Source organism: Aspergillus piperis (assembly GCF_003184755.1).
Source record: "Aspergillus piperis CBS 112811 unplaced genomic scaffold BO85scaffold_5, whole genome shotgun sequence".
In the NCBI taxonomy this organism is placed as follows: Eukaryota; Fungi; Ascomycota; class Eurotiomycetes; order Eurotiales; family Aspergillaceae; genus Aspergillus; species Aspergillus piperis.
In genome coordinates this window covers 1,631,650-1,651,574 of record NW_020291595.1, presented here as the reverse complement: position 1 = coordinate 1,651,574, position 19,925 = coordinate 1,631,650, and the positions used below count along the sequence as shown (strand labels likewise).

Sequence of the window (19,925 nt, the reverse complement as noted above, 5' to 3'; positions counted from 1 at the left end):
TTTTCCGGCATCAATTAGCTCAGTCCAATGATCTTGTCATCCTCGACAAGCCACACGCCTAATAGCCGAAGAACATGCGCCCACTACAATTTAATACCAATATGTTACTCCTGCCATGCCATGCCATACACTCTACACAGCAAGTCAGCCGACCCATCCCGTCCCAAATCCGTAGGTAATAACTATGAAGCAAAACATAAGCAGCCAACAGATCCTGAAACACTACATATATTATATCATATTACACTCCTCTCCGCTCATTAGACAGACACACAGTCTCATTATCAGTCCATGCAACCCCCACCCCCCACACACACATACAGCAAGTAATCAAATCAGTAATTAAATCCGAATAACACAAAAGTCACGGCTAAGGAAAATGAAATCCGGACAAAGAGAGAAGCTGACGTATACAGCCCATTTACAAACAACCCGATCTAACTAGGAATGGTATGTCGACAGTAATCTAGTATGCCCCACTGTGCGTAGGCGTAGTATGCTATGGCCTCGCGGCAAACCGTTATTAATCTGCTACATAACAGTTGGATATTGGGCTGAAACACGGTGGGGACCGTGGTCAAATAACTTTTCACATATCTTCTTTTGAATATTGAGGGAAATTGATCTTTATCTGTTCCTGGTTATTTCTGTGTTTTGTTTCCGTGTGGAGTTGCCTTTTAGCCGCGTGGAGATAACATGATGTCAGTTTCATTGTCAGTGGGTTGGAGCAGCTTTTCAGGTGCTCAATGATGATTTAATTTTTTTATTTGTTATTTTCGTATGGTTTCTAAAATATGGGATCAAAGGAAAAACTTTTCAGGCTGGAAATAATGTGACCGGTTATTACACGTTTGTGGTAAGTAATATGATGGTTGTAAGAGAGTATGAATGAAGTTGGAAGAGCTTCGGCTTTTGTTATTAGTGTGTTGCTATGCTATACACGCACCATACATTATATGCCGCATGTGTCTAAGAACAAGAATACGATGCTGTGAGTGAGAGGTTTTCTGAAAATCTTCTGCAATACTCTATCTTATGAACGAATTGGTTGTCTGAGAGTAGTAGCCGTTAGTATGTCCGTTGTAGTAGTTGATGTCCATTGATACGGTATATATCGTCCGGTTGGATTACGGATATTGGAGTGTATATATATTGAGAGCAATCTGCTATTCTTGCCAAACACTGGTTTGAATATTATTGACATCAGTTGTGGCACGATTGTCAGGGTAGGAGATGTGCGCCAGCAACAGTAGTAGTAGAAACAAGTGGCTTAGAAATATATAGTCATGAACTACTTATCAGCCCAACGCAACTCCCAGTGTTCTGTTCACATTATGATGTTCGGTTCACTTATACTGATCAAGTATTTTCTGTTATAAAGTCTTAGCGCAAGCTTCAGAAAAGAGTTATAACACCATATCGAAATGTAGTATCTAATCCAATTGATTCGTTGTTGTGGCGATCCGGAGTCAATGAGTAGAGCTTCATTTCTACATAGAACGAAGCTATAAAATCGAAAAAGCAATAAATAAACCATATCTAGCCTCATTCAGGATCGTTGACCTATCTAGAGCCATTTGAGAAGAATAAAATATAAAAACCAAATGTGAAAGAATATCGAGGCGAGATCCGGCGAGAGCAGAAGCAGACAGCTACACGGCCGTCACGTGCCTCATCTTAGTCATCAATCTAGTCCCGCCGCCGAACTTCACCTCACGTCTTCTTGATATTTTCAGCGCGAGACATCAGCGCATCACCCTCCACGCCCCCAAGGTCGCTGCTATTGTCCGTTTTTGATCCGAATGTAGCTGCTGTTACCCCTGCCTGGGAGTGTTCGTTCTCTTTCTCGTCTTTGGGATCACCACAACCGCCACGATGTCCGACGGTAGGTAGCCTCCAGATCGCGGACCTTGCTTCTGATGATAGGCTGACAACCCCTTCTAGCTGATTTCGAAGCCGTCCGGAAGCTCCAAGCTGAGCGGAACGCTGCTGCATCTGCGAAGAAAGGTTCTAGGACCTTTGATCCGTCTAGCCAGCGCACTGACAACTCGACCAAGGCCTCCCTGACTGAATCCTTCGATACCACCCTCTACGAACGCGAGGGCGCTGACAAGTATGCGGGATACGACATGTCCATCGCCGTCAATGGCGAAGATGAAGAGATGGAGGATGCGGACGGAGGCCACCGTCTGGTGGGCCAATATACCGCGACAAGGAGCCAGATCGATGAATTTGCCCAAGGCAATGGTGTGGAAGAGGAGGACGTTCTCCTAGGACGCGAAAAGGCGGCCAGAATCGCCGACCGCGAGACGGACTATCAGAAGCGTCGCTTCAATCGCGGTCCGCTGACGCCTACACGCGCTGATCCGTTTGCCGCGAACGAACATGCAAACGTGGAAGGAGAGGGCCAGACCTACCGTGAGGTTATGGCTCTACGTGAGCTTGAGAAAGAAGAAGAGCGTGTTCAGAAGCTGATCGCAGAGAAGCAGGCCCGTGGAGAGGACGATGTTCAGGAGCATGAGGCCACCTTGAAGTCCGAGGACAAAGAAAACGCTGAAGCTGGCTCGACCGTATCGGTCGCCACCGGTCGCAAGCGTAAACAACGGTGGGATGTGTCATCCGAGCCTACTGAGTCGGCTGAAGCTGAGGCCCCGCAGCCCGCAGACACCAAAGCCAAGAGATCTCGCTGGGATCAAACGCCTGCGCCTGCTGTTCCTGGCGCCGCCGCCGAGGAAGCTCCTAAGCGTCGTTCTCGATGGGATCAAGCCCCAGCCATTGCGGCATCCACCCCCGTGGGTAACCAAGGGCTTGCTACCCCGATGCATCCTTCTCAAGTAGGTGTGCCTATGATGCCCACCAGCTTTGGAACTGATATCTCTGCGCGCAATGCTCCTCTGTCTGATGAAGAACTTGATATGATGTTGCCCTCGGAGGGCTACAAGATCCTCGAGCCTCCTCCGGGCTACGCCCCTATTCGCAACCCAGCGAGAAAGCTCATGGCGACACCGGCACCTATGGCCAGTGCGACGGGAGTCGGAGGTTTCATGATGCAAGAGCCGGAGAGCGCTCGCGCGATGGGCAAGCAGCTACCGACTGAAATCCCCGGTGTTGGTGACTTGCAGTTCTTCAAGCCCGAAGATATGGCCTACTTTGGAAAACTTATGGAAGGTGGGGACGAGAGTGCGATGTCCGTGGAGGAGTTGAAGGAAAGGAAGATTATGAGACTCTTGCTGAAAGTGAAGAACGGCACTCCGCCTATGAGGAAGACTGCCCTGCGTCAGCTCACAGACAACGCGCGGCAGTTCGGTGCCGGTCCCCTCTTCAACCAGATTCTTCCGCTTTTGATGGAAAAGTCCCTTGAAGATCAAGAGCGCCACTTGTTGGTCAAGGTTATTGACCGTGTCCTGTACAAGCTGGATGATCTCGTTCGCCCCTATGTTCACAAGATTTTGGTCGTCATCGAGCCCCTGCTCATTGACCAAGACTACTATGCTCGTGTCGAGGGTCGTGAGATCATTTCCAACCTGGCCAAGGCGGCTGGTCTTGCCACGATGATCAGTACGATGCGTCCCGATATTGACCATGTTGATGAGTATGTCCGTAACACGACAGCTCGAGCATTTGCTGTCGTTGCTTCTGCTCTTGGTATTCCTGCACTCCTACCCTTCCTTCGTGCTGTGTGTCGGAGTAAGAAGTCGTGGCAGGCCAGGCACACCGGTGTCAAGATCGTCCAGCAAATTCCCATCCTTATGGGTTGCGCCATTCTTCCCCATTTGAAGGGTTTGGTCGACTGCATTGCCGACAATCTTAGCGACGAACAAGCTAAAGTCAGAACCGTCACTGCCTTGGCCGTGGCTGCTTTGGCTGAAGCTGCCAACCCGTACGGTATTGAGAGTTTCGATGAGATCCTCAACCCCTTGTGGACCGGAGCTCGGAAGCAGCGTGGTAAGGGTCTGGCAGCCTTCTTGAAGGCCGTTGGTTACATCATCCCTCTCATGGACGAGGAGTACGCCAACTACTACACTAGTCAGATCATGGAGATCCTTCTGCGTGAATTCTCCTCACCCGACGAGGAGATGAAGAAGGTTGTCTTGAAGGTAGTATCGCAGTGTGCTAGCACTGATGGTGTGACAGCCAGCTACCTGAAGGAACACGTGTTGACCGACTTCTTCAAGAGTTTCTGGGTTCGTCGTATGGCTCTGGACAGGAGGAACTACCGCCAAGTGGTTGACACGACCGTGGACCTCGGCCAGAAGGTCGGCGTGGGTGAGATTCTGGAGCGTGTTGTGAACAACCTCAAGGATGAGAGCGAGCCCTACCGGAAGATGACTGTGGAGACCGTGGAGAAGCTTATTGCAGCCCTTGGAGCTGCTGATATCTCCGAGAGACTGGAGGAACGACTCATTGATGGTGTTCTCTATGCCTTCCAGGAACAGAGCATCGAGGATATTGTAATCTTGAACGGTTTTGGAACAGTGGTCAACGCCCTGGGCACTCGCTGCAAGCCTTACCTCCCTCAGATTGTCAGTACCATCCTCTGGCGGTTGAACAACAAGTCCGCCACGGTCCGTCAGCAGGCTGCGGATCTCATCTCGCGTATTGCAATGGTCATGAAGCAGTGTGGAGAAGACGCTCTGATGGGCAAGCTTGGTATCGTACTTTACGAATACTTGGGTGAGGAGTACCCTGAGGTCCTTGGTTCTATCCTTGGTGCTCTCCGTTCGATCGTCACTGTCGTCGGTATCAACCAGATGCAGCCTCCTATCAGAGATCTGCTGCCTCGACTCACTCCTATCCTGCGTAACCGTCACGAAAAAGTGCAGGAGAACACCATCGATCTGGTTGGTCGTATCGCCGACCGTGGTCCCGAATCGGTCAACGCCCGTGAATGGATGCGTATCTGCTTCGAGCTGCTGGACATGCTGAAGGCTCACAAGAAGGGTATCCGTCGTGCTGCCAACAACACATTCGGTTTCATCGCCAAGGCCATTGGTCCCCAGGATGTGTTGGCGACGCTGCTGAACAACCTTCGTGTCCAAGAGCGTCAGTCCCGTGTCTGTACTGCCGTCGCCATCGGTATCGTGGCTGAGACTTGTGCGCCTTTCACCGTCCTGCCGGCCCTGATGAACGAATACCGTGTTCCCGAACTGAACGTCCAGAACGGTGTGCTCAAGGCCATGTCCTTCTTGTTCGAGTACATTGGCGAGATGGCCAAGGATTACGTCTATGCGGTCACGCCTCTCTTGGAGGATGCTCTTATCGATCGTGACCAGGTGCACCGGCAGACCGCAGCCAGTGTTGTCAAGCACATCGCGCTGGGCGTGGTTGGTCTGGGTTGTGAAGATGCCATGGTGCATTTGCTGAACCTGGTGTTCCCCAACATCTTCGAGACCAGTCCCCACGTCATTGACCGTGTCATTGAAGCCATTGATGCGATCCGGATGGCAGTTGGCACCGGTGTGGTCATGAACTACGTGTGGGCGGGCTTGTTCCACCCGGCGCGCAAGGTGCGCACGCCATATTGGCGACTGTACAATGATGCGTACGTGCAGAGTGCGGACGCGATGATTCCCTACTACCCCGGCCTGGAAGACGATGGTCTGGACCGGACTGAGTTGTCTATCATAGTTTGAACAAAAGCCATCCAGCGCGTGTTATTTACCATCATCTTCTGTCTCTGTACCCTTTTTTCTGCCGTGTGCTTTTCCATCTATCTTCAACATATTGGGGCTTGTTCAATTACGGTGTTTCTCTGGCGGGATTTGGCGTGTCTGAACCATCTTTATCTAAGATATAGTAGTCTATGGCAATATCCAACATTTCAACGTTCAATTTAATTCTATCCCACTTACTTTCGGACACTTTCCGTAAGCCAATTCAGTAGTCAATGAACGAATTGAGACTATCGATCTCTCTGTTCCGATCGATCCTCTGACTATTTTCTCCCCCGCAATTCCAGCGTGGGGAGCACCCGCACTCAGACTCCGCGCATCATGCCATGCGATCGTTAGTTGTCGAGATCCGAGTTACTCTCCCGATCAATCTAACAAAGCTATCCACTTTTCTCCCTAACATTCCTGTGCTACCCCCGATGACATCAAGCAGCACTGCCCAGACCGACCGGAAAGACTCCCTCCGCCTTCTCCCGTGGCACCGACGGAGCATAACTCTCCGTTTCCCAACCGCGATCCCATCATCGGCACCATCCCCGCCGTCTGTTACTACATACAAAGCCGCAGGCAACTTGAGCACAGATCCCAGACCACTATGTATCTACTTGATGCGATGATCATCATTCTTCTCCCCTTGGCAGACTAAATGCACTAATGCTCTTCTCTCTTTGACGCATACACGCACGCACGCACAGGCACATACACACACAATCAGATCTCTCAAGCACCATGGCTCTCCCCTCAGAATGCGATGTGCTCGTCATTGGCGGCGGTAATGCCGGTTTCTGCGCCGCCATTTCGGCGGTCCAGTCCGGCGCAAAACACGTTGCCATTATCGATAAATGTCCGGAAGAATGGGCAGGAGGTAACTCCTACTTCACGGCGGGAGCGATGCGTACCGTCCACGGCGGATTGCCGGATCTGCTTCCCATCGTGAATAATGTCGATGCGGAAACGGCGAAGAAGATCGATATGAAGCCGTATACCGTGGATGACTTCACGGGCGACATGAACCGTGTTACAGGGCGGCGCACAAATCGCGAGCTCTGCCAGACACTCGTCAATGAGTCGAACTCGGCGATCAAGTGGCTGGCGAGTAATGGCGTGCGATTCCAGCTCTCTTTCAACCGACAGGCGTATGAAGTCAACGGTCGGCTCAAGTTCTGGGGTGGTCTTGCGCTGAAGACTCAAGACGGCGGCAAGGGTCTCATTCAAGATCACTTGCAAGCAGCCCGGAGACTGGGCATTCAGGTCTTCTTCTCGACCGCTGCTCAGAAATTAGTAACAGACCCGGTCTCTGGAGCCGTGACGTCTGTGGTGGTTTCTCATCATGGCCGCGACCAGACTATCCAGGCTGGAGCTGTGATTCTCGCGGCCGGTGGCTTCGAAGGTAACCCGCGCATGCGCGCGCAGTACCTTGGACCTCACTGGGACGTAGCGCTGGTGCGCGGCACGCCCTATAACTCCGGGGATGGATTCGAGATGGCGATCCGGGATGTCTCAGCCAAGCAGGCGGGCAACTGGTCGGGATGTCACTGTGTGGCGTGGGATGCTAACGCACCGGCCGATACGGGCGACCGGGAGATCTCCAACGAGTTCACCAAGTCCGGGTATCCGTTGGGCATCATGATCAATCGGCAGGGAAACCGGTTCGTGGACGAGGGGTCTGATCTGCGCAACTATACGTATGCGATGATCGGACGCCAGATTCTCAACCAGCCTGGCCACATGGCGTTCCAGATTTGGGATTCCAAGATGATCCCTTGGTTGCGATCGGAGGAGTACCGGCCGGAGGTGGTGCAGCATATCAGCGCGGCCACGATCAGTGAGCTGGCGGAAAAGTGCGCCGAGTTTGATCTCGAAGATAGGAAGCGCTTCGAGCAGACCATCCATGACTATAATAAGGCGGTTTATGAGCGCCAGCGCAGGCATCCGGGTGGGAAATGGGATCCGGCTGTCAAGGATGGACTTACTACGCAGTCCGAGGGCTTGGAGCTGGCAGTGCCCAAGTCTAACTGGGCGCTTCCTCTTGATCAGGGACCATTCCTGGCTGTTCGCGTCACGGCGGGCATCACTTTCACGTTTGGTGGACTGGCGGTCCGTCCGGAGACGGCGGCGGTGGTGTCGTCGACGACAAACCAGGAGGTGCCGGGGTTGTACTGCGCGGGCGAGATGCTGGGAGGACTGTTTTATGATAACTACCCTGGAGGCAGTGGATTGACGTCGGGAGCTGTCTTTGGACGACGAGCTGGTCGGGCTGCGGCAGCGAGGGTGTCGAGCCGACAGGCACGGTTGTAGTGGCTGCTATAAGAAAAGTATGCGATAGGATATATACGAGTGCTTGAGTAGCAAACATATAGCAGGAATAATATAGTACTATGTTTACATTTACATTCACGACAACAGACTTCAATATCATAGATCTTACTTATACTACTAGTAGTACACATGAACTATTTCTAAGAAGCAGTAGGGCATATATACAAGGACTAGTATTGCAACAATAACCCAATATATATAAACATCTTCAACACTATAAAATATTCTACCAACTGAGAATCACAACCACTACCATCTAAATCCCAACATACATACAACTTAACCAACCGAACTACAACAACCATCTCTACTTCAGATAAAAGCACCTGTACAGAACGAAACCCCTCCTACCTGGGCACTGATTGTGTAACCGACCCCAGCTGCACCCTCATCCAGGAACAGAAAATGATGACAGTAGATAGATAGTAAAAAAAAGCAATGAGGTCATTCCTCCCCTTGCCCATTCTCTTTTTTCCTCTCACCCATCAACCACATCAAAAGATATTAACTACGTAGTCAAAACATGAATCACAAAAAATATACGACATCAACCCACACCCACATGCATCACCCAAAACGCACGAACCACCCAACCAACATCTGAAAGAATCCCATCATCATCATCACCACCACCAAAAATAAAACCCAAATCCATACACGCAAGCCAGCCCACTACCCTCCCTGAGGTAACAGCCCGCCAAGGGCGCCCCTGCAACCCTGCAGCAGGGCAACAACAACAATAACAAATTCCAACAATGACAATGACAATGACAAAAAAACACCAAAAAGAGAAACAGTAAAGTAAGTAAGTGACTTTACAACTTTTACTCCTCTGAGTCTAGTTAACTTAAACGGAGTTAGTAAGTAAGTACAGTTAGTTAACTTAGGTATGTTGCCGCGTAAGCCTTCTCCATCAGCCCATGTCATGTGTGGGCTTGGCCCTGCTTGTTCCGTGTTGTGGGGAAAGGAGCACAACCCATTTAGTGGGATCTTATTGGTTGGGGGGATGGTTGGTGGTGGGTGGTGGGGTTTACCTAGGAGGTGGGGAGGGTCCGTCAACTAAGTAAGTCCAAACTCGTAGGTTGGCTTTTTTGGTATGACGGGATGAGATGATGATGGATGATGACTGAGATGATGGTGGTGGTGGTGGTGGGTGTGGGTCTCTTCAGCTTCTTGTCCAATTTACTTATTTATGTTCTTTGGGGATTAGTTGAGTTGAGTTGCCTATTAAGGTAGGTCTATGGGGGTAAGTAGTTCTTTTTTTATATGTTGATGATAACGATGACATTCTTGGTGGGAGGTGCTTTTTCCAATTTGGGATTGTGGATGATTGGTTCTATCGGTTAGTATTCATTCTATTGTTTCTATAGATTGTATCGTGGTTTTTTAAGATGAGTAGTTCAGATAGCTAGTTGTGAAGAGGCTTGAGCGCTGTAACTATTCAGTGACGATGGTGATGATGAAGCGCAGTTGAACATCGGAGGTGACTACGAAGAATACCTATTTATTGGTTAGGAGGAGTTGTACTGTCTAGACATCAAGACATCCAAGTCAAGTAACTAACCTAAAGCACAGACATCAACAATACCTCTGTCAAAAGTTGCCTTTAATTAACTTCCTCTGCCTTCTCAAAGGAAAAACACAATCGGAAACTTCAACACCTCCGTAGCTAACCTAGGAAGTATAACCAGCAACAAGCATATGATTAATCCCATTTCCCCATCACTATCACCATATTATCCAGGCACACATGCAGTTGGACTACTGTACTCCGTGCCGGGAAAAGAGATAGAAAGGAAAAAAAAACAAAGGGCAGGCAGTGCATGCAGCTGAAGTCGTCATCACATTAATTGCAATTAGCATTGGGCATACATCTATCTGCATGAGGAATGGAAAAAAAATAAAATGAATAATCCATTTATGCCTAGGCCCCCTTCTTTTTCTTCCTTTCTGCACCACATGGGCCCCTGCTCATTTTTACTGACTAGTGTTTTTCTCTCCCTCAGATGCAACCCTACTTTTAGCTTCGGATTGATAGGATAAGATTTGTGGAAATAATTTCCAGGGTCGTAGTTGGTAAATAAGTCAAGGTGGGCTGGTTGCGCGCGCGCGGCATCCATCATTCATCATCCCTTGTTTCTGTAAGTTAGTTATCTACAATATTCATTTCCGGACTTAGTCATGTTATTGTTTGGCATGACAAAGCTTGGTTTGGAAGTAAGAAAAGGGTTGGCTAATTGTTTGCGATTCCGAGGGAACATGTGAAGCCGAATTGGATCCAGATGAGGAGAATAAGAGGAGAGGGAGGTCTTGGTAGCTAATAGTTTTGAATTCGTGTTTGTTTCAATCTCACACCCTCTCTCTCTCTCCTCCCCGACCCCTGTAAAGAGAGATTAAGGTATGTCGGATGCCCACTAACTAGTTAGGTACTGTAGTTAGCGATGAAGTAGTGAACCAAAAAGAAAGAAGGAAAGAGAGAACCACGACACGAGCACTTATGACGTCTAACAGCTTCCTTCTTGGCGTTAGTTTCGAATGCAGGGTCCTCTTATAACCAAGAGTTATATTAATAGAAATTCAAACAATTAGAAGAAATGGCAATTTAAAATCTAATTAACAATATATAAAAAAAGGTCATCAGAAATTAAAAACGCAGATTCAATCCATGGTACCGCTCGCACACTACGTACTACGTACTTGCTTGGATCACTCAGCAGGAACGCATTGATCAAGCGCTAGGAACTAGTTTGAACCCGATGTGCCGTTGGCGATTTCAAATCGCGGCTCCATTTTAATATACTCATAAATAAATAATTAAATAAATGGAAAAATAAAAGGATGATGGAAATGGGAACTTATTTTGCGCGCACGAACACACACATACACACACACAACTCGGGTTTAATCAATTCGAGACACAATCAGATAAACTCATCCCATCAAAATGTTTCAGATTCGTAAGTCAATAAAGATGACAATGACGACTACTGCTTCTGCGGGATGACATCTGTCTATCTTTAGTGTGTATGATTGATACTCACGAGGACTCTCACCCACACACACTGACTGAGTCACTACCATACATCAATCACCTTTTGTGACATCCCGCCAAGGGGGTGATGCTGGTGGTGGCTTGCTCCACTTCCTGCACACTAGACTCGTTTCTGTCCCGTCGGGGGGATCCTAGAGACGCGGCTGTCGCAGGAAGCTTAGTCGGTTTGATTCTCATTCAGGGTCCTACGGAGTATCATGGCTGCTGCTGGTGGCGGTTTTTGGTTTTTCCCCTTTTCGGTGTCCGCCGCCCTGATGTCAATGTCTCATGTGTCGTGCACGTCTTGTCTGGGCTTGTCTTGTCTCAGGGATATCGTCGGAAATCCCCGCAAATGTAGGTACGGATAGAGTGTTACGTACATCTTCCTGCTGTACACACAAATCAGAAGCAGTAGTAGTGTAGGAGGTAGATACTCCGTAGGTGGCTCTTCCTCCCCCCTCCCTCGGGTGGTGGTAGTACAGAGTTTGGAGTACATCCACCGCGCACAGATGTATGCTGTCAGGTGAGCTGAAGATAACGGTCAGGGATGTTGGCATTAGACCAGTCTGCTTTTACTTTTTATCACCCACCCACGCAACAACCCCTGAAACTATCACCTCACATCCCAGTCATAAAATAATGCAGTAGCTAGTAGTAGTAGGAGTCAGGTTCGGGTTCTGCTTTCCCTATGTTGTGTGTATGAATAAAAAATTAAAATAAAAAGAAAAAAGAAAAGCATCTAGAACGAAACAGGACATTGCACTGGCGCTTGGATAATGTCATTGTTATTATCAGAACCGTTTAATAAAAAGAAAAATAAGATTGTTGCGTTCGAGAGAGCTGGCAATAATTACGACCTTCCGAGAGAAGCGTAGTCTCTTTGGCAGCAAACGGTGGTGGCATCCATACCTTTCCGTAACTTCCCACGGAAGACGAGGGAGAGAGGGGGGGAAGTGATATCATGGCCAAGCCAACCAGAGCTCAGTTACATGTTCTTGAAGAGTAAACCCGGTGGAGCCCGGACTGGCGTTAGAACTTCATTTTTGACCAACCCTTTCGACAGGGCCAAGAAATGAGCCGGCGCGTTTCAGGTGGCTGCTAGCCCGCAACCCTGAGAGTGGCAGTGTCCTGGTGGGTGGTGGAGCCCGCCAGGATCGCACGCAGGGATTCTGGTCAACGGGCTTGCGGGGTTCAGAATGGAGGCCGATACGGGCTTTAACTTCTTGACTTCTGGACAGAGTTAATTAGAGTTGTTTGGGTAATGTCTATCTTTTTCATTTGTCTGGTTTAGATTCTATCTGTAACCTAAGCAAGAAGTGAAAAAAAACTTACCACTCTGCTGGGTAAGTACTTACAGAACATTCTGAATAAGATGATTTCTAGAGTAATTTTTCGAAAAAAGCAGGTTTGCATGGCCTGCGCGCTGCGTGAATTGTATCCATCCAATAACTATGATACTTCGATATTATAAAAACCATGACAAAAGAAACCCTTGCTGACAACAAACCATATACTGAAACGGGGAAAGCCCCACCCCAATGAGGTATAGCGCTGTGAAATGTGCACGCGTCAGCTCCTGTGGGGCCCCAGCTGTGATTGGGTTATCTGAATGAGCCAAGCTCGGCTATCGACTATCTGCCGTCCCCCGGGGATGTGGCTAACATGCCCTCCCTGCTTTTGCTTAGTCCAGGGATTGAGAAAATTGAATCATAGTGTGGTTTGCCAATAGCGTGACTGGTGATTTCTGCTCTGTTGCGTTTGGATCTTAGTTTGCACGCTAAACCAGACGTGACCCGCCCATGGCTCCTCTCTTTACCTCTTGTGTGTTCTGTTGGATGGAGTTACTTCCCACCGAGTACTTGCAAGTCCTCATTCTAGGCATGTAAGTATGTATGTATGCATGTACAGGCAATGGAATCTCACGGCAAATGCTTTTGCTGCTTACTTTCTTACCTGTGACGCAGATTGCTTAACTTCTTACATTTCCATCGGGCTGTAAATTAAGCAGATGTGGATCTCCCGAATGGTTTGAGTCGCGGTGGTATATCGGGGTAGGGAACCAATCAGGAACCCAATTGAACGACTCAGGTTCCTCTGACACATTGCTATTGCAATTGCGCAATAGTTAGTGAGTGGGACACAAGACAGGAACACACAGACACATCTAGAGCACCTCCGTAATTTGGTAGTCTAGAAAGTACTAACAACAGTAAGTAAGCAAAGCAAAGCAAAGCAAAGCAATGCGCAAGTAGTCCAGTTCCCTGCCGCACGGGAACTGGATTTTCTCGCTTTGCCGCGATTGATTGATTGATGGATGACCTTTCATTCTCATCTTGGTGGGGCTTCCCTTTTCGGGCTGTGGCCCCACGCCACTTTTACCTGTTTTGTATTTTCTTTTTTTTTTGCATTTCTCATTTTGATTTTTTTTATTTTCTGGTTCGTCCCTATGTCAGCCAGTCCCTCTCCATCCACATCCGCGGACCCATGCAAGCCCCAAAAAGGTTAGCTCACTAGGGGACAACGCGGGAGGGGGGAGAAGGAGGAGGTACGAGCGAGTGGGTTTGCGAGCTGAGTGGATGAAGAACCAACCAATATGAACAATTGGACAAGGGATCCATCGCCAATGGGGGGGGACTGTCAAAAATTTGGGTATGGGCTGCCACGGGAACGAACCACTCACTGATTTGTACCCATCCTCCACCACCACCACCAACCACCACCATCACCTCCAAATAACAAACCTTCACAAACCCCCATCTAAAATGACTCCAAAAGTGAATATACGCCAGCACGCCGCGCCTGCCTTCCCCCCATCTTCCCTCCCCGACCCAAAAATCTACTAGTTAGCTAGTTAGTTAGTTAGTAGAGATACCGATCAAACCAAACTATAAAATCTCATCTCATTTAGGGTTCCCAAGTTACGAGGTGGAAAAAAAGTAAGAGAAGCTGGCACGCCAACGCCAACGCTACACCTAAAATTGCAAAAGAAGATTCATGGAAAGTTCACTTCATGTTCTAGTTACTGTTTAGTATATTCTTTTTTGCCTCTTCGTCTTGGTCCCCACGTCCCATGGCTATACTACTATTCAGCTCCGCTATTCGGTGTTCTTGTGGTCTTAATTTCGGGATTCATTTTTTGGTTTCCCGCGGGAATCTCGAGTATCTGTTTTTCTTCTGTTTCTGGGAAATAATAGGAGGGATTCTAGTTGAGATACATCGATGCGATCTATGGATAACCATCACAGATGGTGCCGAAGTTAAGTTTCGTAGTAGTTTTCTTTTTTTTGCTGTTTTATATCTCGCTTTATACTTTCCGTGGATGGTTCACTCCTACTAGTATACTGGGGTGTAAATTAGTAGTAGTTTCGTATGTACTCGTATCTATGGCACATGATACACTCCAATACCCTCATCATTTGTTTTTCTTTACGTTGAAACAAGATAATAAGCGCGTAGCACTAATCTTACGTACCCTCTTCTTGTTCCCTTCCTTCCTTCCTTCCCTAAGTATTGGTATAGTCTGACCTAAGAATGCTATACTTACATCTATACCTACAGTAAGATAGGAGCAGCAAAAGTAAGCCCAAAACGCCATCATGCCAATCAACGACGATCTGCCGTGTGGGATCTGCCAAGAAAGGAGCCCCGTGCAGATTGACAGATGGTGTTTAAAAGAAAATAAACCCACGAAAATAATAATAAACAAAAAAAAAGGGGGGGTGGGGGGGGGGGGAAGAAGGAAATGCCTGACTCGTTGCCCAGCTTCTAGGTTGAGAAATTTGATTGCTAATGGCTGCTATGCTTACTTAGGGTTATTAGTTCGACTCCATAGTCCTGCTGTAGTGTATGCTGCTACTAGATACTTGCTCCTTGGCTTGCTGTGGACTGGTAGCTAGGTAGGGGTCCGCAGTTTGAGATGATGATCGTCCGTGTTCCTGAAGAAATAGGGATTTTAGATTATTGCTTCGATGTTGGCGTGGGTTGGTGATTGGGAGAGAGAGAGAAAGGGTGGGATGTGGTGCTTGGTGCCACATATCTATCTATTGATCTAGCTAGCTAGGTTATAGCTAGCTGGTAGCTGGCTGGCTATTTATTGCCGACGTCAGAATGATCGACGAGATGCCGAGTTCAAGGTTGTTGATGATGGTCGCGATGTTCTATCTGATCGGAGTGGAATGGTAGATTTAGTTTACACTACTGCTACTGCTACCTGCTTGCTGGCAATCATACAGTAGTCAACTCTTTATCAATACGTAGTATACAGTAGTCAAGCATCTTGGTAAATACTTTCACACCCCCCTCTCTCCTTTCATCTCGGAATCCTCGGAAATGTTCTTGGTTCTATGTCCCTTGGCGCCGATAGTCAAGTGTGTAGCCAGTCTAGACGTTCGTTGTTTATCCACCGCCCAGTGAAGAAGCGAGATTAAAATGTCCTAATTATAACAACACGACGGATATGAACTCTCCCTAAGATGGAAGAATGAATGGATTCACCGACAACGATGGAGTACACCTACCATCTAATTAGCGAGAGGTGCAAGGGCCCTACTACTTACCCACCGCAAGTAATCTACTTCCTATGTATGGCTCATATCCAATTGGCGATACTACTACTACTGGCCATATGTTGGATGTGCTCCATGCTTTGCGTCGATGCTTCTGTCACCAAAGTCAAAAGCGTGGAAACTTGGCTTCGGGGGGAACAGACTGCCGTCCAATCCCGGAGAATAGAGTGTCTTTCCCCGAGAGTTTCAATTGGTTTTTGTAAGTTTTTCTTTTGTTCCTTCTGCTTAAGCCATAATTTTTCGCCACCGAACTAGTGATGCTTTGCCTACTCAACCTACAGAGTAAGTGAGTACGTACTAAGTAGGCTGGAGCTATACAAGACAGGAGACTAAGGTAGGTAAAGTAGGGAAAAGAAGGCTGGCTGTAAGGCCAGACCACGAAGCCAAACAGCAAATGAGGAAGGCGTAGCGGTTCCGTTCCAATTGGGCCCCGACTCGGTACGAGCTGACTGACTGACTGATTTAGTTCGATTTCTTTTCTTTTTTGGAGAGAGCAATTGGGAAAAGGGTTCCCCACCGGATTACCCGATCGGGACTCCCCGCAATGGTTTAGGGGAAAAAAGGGTCAGGACGGGCCCCCTCCCACCCCCCTCAAAGTGGGTTGTGGCTGATGATTGGCCGACCGTTTCTGGGTCCAGTTACGCGTTTTTGGGGATGATGTGCCGTGTCAAGGGGGTGGGTGCGCTTCCTCATTCGGTAGTTTACGAGCTGCCGGGATAGGCTTAGGTGCAATCCCTGCAAAAGAGGGCAAACCTTATGCCGCTAAGGCACGGATTTGATGGGAACTTACACCAGTCTCGCCGCTGAGTATGGAGTCTATCTGTCAATGGACTGAGTCGAGGTGAGCGTTAGTTGTTGCTACTGCTGCTGGTCCCCTCCCCCTACCCTTCCCCTCCTCCTTTTAGTTGTTGTTGTTGTTGTTGTTGTTGGAGACCCCGGGGGGTGGTGGTTGACAGCCATAAGAAAAGCGGTGAGATCCGGATGGTTGGCGCTCTACTTAGGTGGCGTTTTTTTTTTCTTTTTTCTTTTCTAAAAAGGCACGGTTCCGCCCAGGAAAAGCGGATCCTGCGGTCAAGAGGCAAATCAGCCAAGCCGGGAGCTGGGCTTTTCAAACAAACACCCCCTCCATTGAAAGGAACGGAACTGGACCTCAAGTTTGTGTGACCATCTGAAGCTGCGTCTCAGATGTTGTTGTCGTCAGCCAAAAGTACCTTTTCTGATTCGATCCTATAGTAAACATTAGATTCTTGTTGTATAGGTTGCCTGAATATACACATTCTCTCTGTCTACTCCGTTGTAGATACTCATCACCCATTCCTTTCGACCAAAAATAGCCCCGAATTTAAAAATTTCATTATTGTTATTATTATTATTCTTGTTCTAACCCAACCTCCAGTTCCCTTTTTTCCCCCCCTCCGTCCCCTCCAATCTCGGGTCGCGGGATTATTCTTGCTGAAGTTTACGCAATGCACACCCGCTTGGGCCTCTTCAACTTCCGTACAAGCCCCCCAGCCCGCGCATACCTATCGTTCTTTTTCCATTTAGCGATTTCGGCTCGCCTCTTCGGGGAATCCCACACCCTCCTTTCTGGTGGAGCAAGCAAGCAAGCAAGCAATCTTGGTTGCCCGAGAGTGAGCAATTGCGTAGAATAGATAGATAGATAGATAGATAGATAGGAGTATTTGGAAAGACCAGACATGGGCGCATAGGTCAATTTGCCTCTCTCTCATTGCAAAGGAAATTCGTTTACTCCTGCCAGTACTATTATTATTACTATTATTATTATTGTTTACTTGTTGTAGTACTAGTTTGGTTCTCTGCGACCGTAGAGTGTTGAATTAGTAGTAGTACAGTAGTTGAAATGTGTAAGCGGACTTTGAAGGCATTTCCTGGCCCGCCGCCGCCAATTGCATCATAACTAGCAACAACCCAACCCCGAAGTCGGCCATCACAAACATCAATTACCCGTCACGAGGATGATACTACTCCGTATAGCACTATGGAATAACCGAACCCTCTCGGTCTGAAGTTGCCCGTAATCATCATCATCATTATCCTCCCATCCTCCCGTTATTTCCGTGCCGAGAAACGGAGCTGAATACGGTTCTAGGTAAGTAAGTAGAGAGAGTTGGGAAGTATCATGCGTCAGGAAGAGATACTACACTACAGTAAGTACCTAGGTAGTAATTAAGTGTGATCGCGATCTCTATTGGCCCACAAAGCCAAGTAGATACTATCACAAGTGGCATGGCATGTATTGTTAAGGAAAGCATTGCGAATGACCGGGGGGCTGGCACGGGCGGGTGAGTGTGTTGAAACAACCCTAGGTACAGAATATATTATTGCACATGAATATGAGCCAGGATTCAGATACCATTCTGAGACGCTTCTCATAGGTAGGTAGGTAGGTAGGTAGTATTCCGAGGCCATTGACTGCAGGACTTGTGTGTGTGCGTGTGTGTGTGTGTGTTCAGTGGATAACCAGGAAGGTAGACTACGGATAGAGATGGAGTAAAAAGTAAGTGAGAAGGGAAACTCTCGTCGCTCTCGCCCCCTTCTGCAACGCCTCACTGATGATGCGTCCCTTTCCCACCCTCCTCCTCCTCCCTCTTTTCCCTCAAATGGGAACCCCGGATGGAGTAAGTATAATTAAAAAAAAAAGAAAAGAGGCAAGATATTACTACTACCACTTAGGTTATACTGTAGGTTGTAAATTGGAGACTCGTGTGAGAACTGCGACCGGGAGATTTGTAATTAACCCCCTCACAGCTTGCTTGCAATTTCATCCCCAACACCATACATACTACTAATTGGCAGTAAGCAATGAATGTTTGCGTATACACACCTTCGGATTGCAGGCTGAGTTCTTCTTCCTCTACCCACAGCCATATACAGTAGCTACTACTCACTACTACTACTACTGCTTACTACTAAGCTAACCTTTGATTGCCTCTTAATGCGGTTGGTCATTTAAAGTAGACGCCTCATAACCTTAGTGGCTAATCCACACCCTGCGCACTGGGACACTTGGTAGGTCCCGGTACCATGTTTCCATCCCATAGTTTCGCCTGTCGACTTGCCATTTTGCGTAAAAGTCCAATTTGTGTCTCAAGTCTGAAGAATTGGGGAGGCGAAAGTGGGAAGCTTGGCCTGGCGCTGTCACCCAGACTTATCCCGATTGAGACGGAGCCACGGACTACTATTGAATCCCCCAACCGCGATGAATCCACTCTAAATCACTGCTAGTGCTAGTAGTTCAAGGGGGGCGCGCGCGCGGATGGGTGAAAGGTGTGGTCCAACTTTGTTTCTTTTGCGGTTCCTCCATTCGAATCGATCCACGGGCCAGAACTTTGAGCGTTTTGGAGATTTTCGAACCTTTTTGAGGATTTTCAAGAAAAGGCTCCTCTTGTCGCCCGCATGGCCAGCCTCGTGCCAAAAAACCGTGTGGGTTCTCCGACCCACGTTCCCGTCGCCGCTTTTTCATTCTCCTTCTTTTTTTCGGTTCCCTTTTTCACTTTCTCTTTTTGGTTTCTTTTCGGCCAGCCGCCCCTCCCTATTGGGGCATTTTAGCAATGGGGACCTGTTCTTGCACCTGCTCAATCCGGTATGACGAGAGGATGGTTGTTGGTCTTGTAGCCAATGGGAATTGGTCCCTTTTTTTCTCCCACTACTCCATCCATTGAGCTCATTCGAGAAATCCAGTCCCTTAGTAATGATTTTCTCCAGTTACAAATGTCACCAAGAGTTGAGCACCACGCGACAGCCCCCTTCCCCTAGTAGAGCCATTGTGTCTCCAGTCCCCCATTCAGCTCAAGTCCCAGGGATCCGACCTAAACCGGTTCGCGCAGCCATCTCCGATATTCGGCATGCACGAGGAGTGACTCGATCTTGGCCCGATGCATGTGGTCATCCACCAGCATCAATCTAGTAAATTTCCCCTGTCGCTCAGTCCTGCAACCCTCGCCTATTAGGCTGTTATCGTCGAATCGAAGTGTTCCACCCTGTCTCCTGGAGGGGACCAGGAAGAAACTTTAAGTTAAGCTAAGCCCGAGAGGTGATGAGCTGTACCTATCATATTGATCCTTGGTGGTCCTCACCAGCTTCTCATCCGGGCTCCAGTGGCCACACTCACAGACCATCGCCCTGGGGGCAAGGACTGTGGACAGCAATGAAAGAGAAAAAAACGCCCCAGCCGAACGGTTGCAGAAAGTGGGCGTCCGTCAGTCGGAGTCATGGCCATCGCGGCCGCCACCTCCCCGGCATCCACCTTGACGTCGTTACTATAGACTGTGCGGCTTGGAGACGGGCGTAGGAGTAAGTAGTATATGGTAAACATTT

General features: G+C 48.4%; 5 protein-coding genes across 5 annotated transcripts; 4 read left to right on the top strand and 1 right to left on the bottom strand.

Moving 5' to 3' along the window:
• Nucleotides 1-1,825: 1,825 nt before the first annotated feature.
• Nucleotides 1,826-5,857, top strand: BO85DRAFT_417670 (U2 snRNP complex subunit HSH155). The gene is made up of 3 exons (XM_025657781.1): nt 1,826-1,885; nt 1,945-2,007; nt 2,058-5,857. Exon 3 carries the CDS (start codon nt 2,130-2,132, stop codon nt 5,631-5,633), a length of 3,504 nt encoding a protein of 1,167 aa, XP_025517907.1. The 5' UTR covers nt 1,826-1,885; nt 1,945-2,007; nt 2,058-2,129; the 3' UTR covers nt 5,634-5,857.
• A 160-nt stretch (nt 5,858-6,017) lies between these two features.
• On the top strand, nt 6,018-8,037 carry BO85DRAFT_447846 (FAD binding domain-containing protein). The gene has a single exon (XM_025659796.1). It carries the CDS (start codon nt 6,402-6,404, stop codon nt 7,968-7,970), a length of 1,569 nt encoding a protein of 522 aa, XP_025517906.1. The 5' UTR covers nt 6,018-6,401; the 3' UTR covers nt 7,971-8,037.
• Nucleotides 8,038-10,935: 2,898 nt separating this feature from the next.
• On the top strand, nt 10,936-11,799 carry BO85DRAFT_436904 (uncharacterized protein; the record flags this gene model as incomplete). The annotated part of the gene is made up of 4 exons (XM_025658592.1): nt 10,936-10,948; nt 11,148-11,376; nt 11,429-11,545; nt 11,754-11,799. 4 exons carry the CDS (start codon nt 10,936-10,938, stop codon nt 11,797-11,799), a joined length of 405 nt encoding a protein of 134 aa, XP_025517905.1.
• A 2,267-nt stretch (nt 11,800-14,066) lies between these two features.
• BO85DRAFT_255787 (uncharacterized protein) lies at nt 14,067-14,586 on the top strand. The gene has a single exon (XM_025654978.1). It carries the CDS (start codon nt 14,268-14,270, stop codon nt 14,544-14,546), a length of 279 nt encoding a protein of 92 aa, XP_025517904.1. The 5' UTR covers nt 14,067-14,267; the 3' UTR covers nt 14,547-14,586.
• Nucleotides 14,587-17,404: 2,818 nt separating this feature from the next.
• Nucleotides 17,405-18,080, bottom strand: BO85DRAFT_447843 (uncharacterized protein). The gene has a single exon (XM_025659795.1). It carries the CDS (start codon nt 18,015-18,017, stop codon nt 17,775-17,777), a length of 243 nt encoding a protein of 80 aa, XP_025517903.1. The 5' UTR covers nt 18,018-18,080; the 3' UTR covers nt 17,405-17,774.
• Between the last annotated feature and the right edge of the window lie 1,845 nt (nt 18,081-19,925).

Bases quoted from the DNA above. Each gene is read 5' to 3' on its own strand.
- BO85DRAFT_255787 (XM_025654978.1), top strand. From the start codon at position 14,268: ATGGTGCCGAAGTTAAGTTTCGTAGTAGTTTTCTTTTTTTTGCTGTTT.
- BO85DRAFT_417670 (XM_025657781.1), top strand. From the start codon at position 2,130: ATGTCCATCGCCGTCAATGGCGAAGATGAAGAGATGGAGGATGCGGAC.
- BO85DRAFT_447846 (XM_025659796.1), top strand. From the start codon at position 6,402: ATGGCTCTCCCCTCAGAATGCGATGTGCTCGTCATTGGCGGCGGTAAT.
- BO85DRAFT_447843 (XM_025659795.1), bottom strand. From the start codon at position 18,017: ATGGCCTCGGAATACTACCTACCTACCTACCTACCTATGAGAAGCGTC.